This window comes from Nematolebias whitei, chromosome 9, assembly GCF_014905685.2.
Source record: "Nematolebias whitei isolate Nwh7 chromosome 9, NemWhi1, whole genome shotgun sequence".
NCBI lineage: Eukaryota > Metazoa > Chordata > Actinopteri > Cyprinodontiformes > Rivulidae > Nematolebias > Nematolebias whitei.
This window is the reverse complement of record NC_056506.1, coordinates 25,309,438-25,313,469: the sequence shown is the minus strand read 5'-3', so window position 1 is coordinate 25,313,469 and position 4,032 is coordinate 25,309,438. Positions and strand designations below refer to the sequence as shown.

General features: G+C 39.4%; 1 protein-coding gene across 2 annotated transcripts; it reads left to right on the top strand.

Moving 5' to 3' along the window:
* The first annotated feature begins 2,046 nt into the window (after nt 1-2,046).
* mgst3a (microsomal glutathione S-transferase 3a) lies at nt 2,047-3,667 on the top strand. Of its 2 annotated transcripts, none has more exons than XM_037682148.1 (6): nt 2,047-2,133; nt 2,442-2,571; nt 2,651-2,724; nt 2,819-2,876; nt 2,975-3,047; nt 3,122-3,667. In XM_037682148.1, the coding sequence occupies exons 2-6, from the start codon at nt 2,455-2,457 to the stop codon at nt 3,259-3,261; spliced, it is 462 nt and encodes a 153-aa protein (XP_037538076.1). In that variant the 5' UTR covers nt 2,047-2,133; nt 2,442-2,454; the 3' UTR covers nt 3,262-3,667. The 2 variants fall into 2 exon arrangements, with proteins under 2 accessions (XP_037538076.1, XP_037538074.1); XM_037682146.1 differs by having other exon boundaries at nt 2,047-2,147; nt 2,445-2,571.
* Nucleotides 3,668-4,032: the final 365 nt, after the last annotated feature.

Below are 4,032 nucleotides of genomic sequence, written 5' to 3'. Positions count from 1 at the left end.
CTTCAACCGGCTGGGGTTTGAGAGGACAGGAAGCAGAAACAAACAAACAGGCAGTGACAGATCCAGGTCTACTTTCTACTGGAAGAACCCCCCCCCACACACACACACACACATATTAAGATATAAATAATTACAAATAATAACAGAGTAGAGCAAGTAAAGACAGCAGCAGAGTGAGGAACTGTGGTCAGTTTTTCCTTCAGCAGTCTAAGCCTATAGCAGCATAAGTAAGGGATAGCTCAGGAAACCCAAGCCCACTTTGACTATAGGATTTACCAACAAGGAAAGACTCAAGCCCAGTCTTAAAACTGAACAATGTGTCAGCCTCACGGACAGAAAATGGAAATTAGTTCCACAAGAGAGGAGCCTGATAAGTGAAAGTTCTGCCTCCAATTCTACTTTTAGAAACTCTAGGAACCTCAGATAAACCTGCAGTCTGAGAGTGACGTGCTTTGTTAGGAAAATATGGAACAACAAGATCTGTAATATAAGATGGAGCTAGGTTGTTGAGAGCTTTGTATGTCAGAAGAATATACATACTGTAAATACAGTTGTTGGTCATAAAATTAAATATCATGAAAAAGTTTATATATTTGAGTAATTCCATTCAAAACGTGAAACTTGTATATTATATTCATTCATTACACACAGACTGATATATTTCAAATGTTTATTTATTTTAATGTTGATGATTATAACTGACAACTAATGAAAATCCAAAATTCAGTATCTCAGAAAATTAGAATATTACTTAAGATCAATAAAAAAGGATTTTTAGAAATTTTGGCCAACTGAAAAGTATGAACATGAAAAGTATGAGCATGTACAGCATCAATACTTAGTTGGGGCTCCTTTTTCCTGGATTATTGCAGCAATGCAGCGTGGCATGGAGTCGATCAGTCTGTGGCACTGCTCAGGTGAGAGCCCAAGTTGCTCTTATAGTGGCCTTCAGCTCTTCTGAGTTGTTGGGTCTGGTGTATCACATCTTCCTCTTCACAATACCACATAGATTTTCTATGGGGGTTAAGGTCAGGCGAGTTTGCTGCCAATTAACATGGTCCTTAAACCAGGCACTGGTAGCTTTGGCACTGTGTACAGGTGCCAAGTCCTGATGGAAAAGGAAATCTGCATCTCCATAAAATTGGTCAGCAGCAGGAAGCATGAAATGCTCTAAAACGTCCTGGTAGAAGCTGCGTTGACCTTGGACCTCAGAAAACACAGTGGACCAACACCAGAAGATGACACGTCCAAAGTTATGTTCTCTGATGAAAGTCAATTTTGTATTTCCTTTGGAAATCAAGGTTCCAGAGTCTGGAGGAAGAGAGGAGAGACACAGAATCCACGTTGCTTGAGGTCCAGTGTGAAGTTTCCACAGTCTGTGATGGTTTGGGGTGCCATGTCATCTTCTGGTATTGGTCCACTGTGTTTTCTGAGGTCCAAGGTCAAGTACAACTCAGCAAAGCTGAGCACAATTATCCATTACTTGCATTTTACTGAGTTAGATGTACAGTAATCCTGGAAAGTATTCAATCACACCACAATGTAAACTAGCAGGCCACAAGCAAATTCTACCATTTTGATTACAGTAGTTATTAAAAAAACTGAATAATGCATTATGTTCTTCTCAACTTCTGCTCTTCCATTATTAATACTGACTATAGGGACTCCTCCGTGTCGTTAAAATTCACTAAAATCTGACATCTTCAGACTACTTCTTCCGGAATTATGCTCATGATTCTTTAATCTAATTCTTAGATTAAAGTCAGAAGTCTCATTATCCTGTGATTAACCTGTATAAATAAAGGTTGAATTAAAGTCAGAATTCTGAGTTTTAAGTCAGAATTCAGGAAAATATGTAAAAAAAAAAAGTATTGCATCATAATGCGGCCCTAATTCTTTTCCGGTACTTTGGATGAAAGACGAAACGTTTCGACAAAAAGAAACTGTCCAGAGGACCTGATTTAACTTAGTTGGATTTTTTTTTTGTTTTGGATTTTGATCTCTTCCGGTTTAGTTGTCAACCCCGCCCTCTCGCAAATTGCGCATTACGTCATCACGCACAAACACGGAAACAGAAAACGAAACGTTCTCTGTCGTCTTCAACAGTGAGAGTTGGGTCTTTGCGCCTTTAGCGTCCATTTTCCGAGGTAATTGTGTGTTTTTAAACGAGCGCTGGCGTTTTTGTCCTTCATTAATTCGCTGTATTTTATATTGTTTTAGTTTATATGGACGTTCTACTTGACCTTAATGCGTCCTTGCTCTGTCTTTGTACTGTTTTTTTTACTTAACATCTAAGAAGTACTTTCTTTCATATTCCAATAAAATATTGGTGTTATTTAAAAAGTTAGTCTAAAGATTAAACGACAGGTTTTACAGTATTTGCATTTGTAGTAAAAATATCCAAAATAACTGACCCGTGTTTGTTGGTACGTTTTCATTGTCAGGTGTGTCAGGATGGTGGTGCTTTCTAAGGAGTATGGATATGTGGTTTTGACTGGTTTTGCCAGTATGGTCATGGTGGGACACCTGGCCTTGAAAGTTGTTAAAGCCCGGAAGAAGTACGACGTGCGGGTGAGCAGAAGTGTCTCTTTGAAGCCACTGTTTTTACAGCCTCATGCAAAATGTAAAATGTCTCCGCGTCCTGTTTCAGTATCCTCAGATGTACAGTGATGACCCTGAGAATGGACACATCTTCAACTGCATCCAGCGTGCCCACCAGAACACGTAATGTGAACCCCCCTGCTGTAATGTTATTATGTGGCATTGATAAGAAACGTGCATCAGGTGAAATTAATCTGCTCTTCCCACCTTTCACCAGACTGGAAGTGTACCCCGCTTTTCTATTCTGCCTGGCCATCGGTGGTTTGCATTGCCCTGTGGGTTTAGATTCTTTTTATTTTTTTCATTGCACCATCATGCTACATAAGTTAACTTTAAGAATTGGACCTTACATGTGGTTGTGTGTCTGTCTCAGCGTCTCGTTAGTGGACTTGGAGTCGTGTGGATCGTTGGCAGAGAGGTGTACGCACATGGCTACTCATCAGGAGGTAAGGAAAACCTAGGGCAGAGTTCTGAGTTTGTGTGCAGGGCTTTTACAAATCTTGCCATCTGTCTTCATCAGAACCCAAAAAGCGAAAATATGGAGCGTTTGGGACTCTGGCCTTATTTGGGATGATGCTGAGCACATTAAACTTTGGTCGCCATCTGCTGGGCTGGGCTGGGCCGCAGTTTGGGCCCTTCCGTACCAAGTGTTGTCATTAAAGGATGGAAGACTTCCTTTTGCCGTTGCTCAATCTTTATTACTCTAATCAAAGCAACTAAACACGACGTAAAGACTCTTCCTTGTAGCATGTCTGCTGGTTTGTGACCAGTGTAACAAGTTGAGTTCATGTTGACAAGTGATCAGACTGGTTTTCTGCAAATATACAGTTAGATTTCTTGATGTGGTGCACTGACAGATCAGTATTCCCATTTCAAACAGGAGCTGAGTTTATCTTTATATGATGTTTAGCTGCACCCTGATTCTGAGAATGTACCGGTAATCTTTTGCTTACATAACCTGTAATATTGTGTGTTTGTTTCAAAAATAAGTGTAGATGACATCACCTCAATTTGTTGCTTTTACCAAGTTTAAAAATAAAGATTTTGTACCTTACTGGTCATTGAAGTATTGTTCTAAGAATTTTTTTTTTCCCTACACATTGCTCCTCATAATCCACACAAATGAGGAAAAAATGGGACATTTTTTTAATGAGGAAGTACGTAACGTGGGTAAGCTGTCACTATCTTACCTGCAGTAGACAGCAGTTAGAATTATATCCGTTTGGAAAGACGTGTCAATTCTGGGTCGAGCTAACAGAATTTCTGCCAACTAAAAACATTAAAATGTTTAAAGTTGTTAATTCAAATGCTGCATTATAGATCTTTTGAAGTGCATCACTTCTGCATCACTTACTTGACCTGAATTTGTTTTTCAGTGTGTTTCATATGAAGCCTGTTAAAACACACTGTTCCACTGCTTTAGTGTAAATA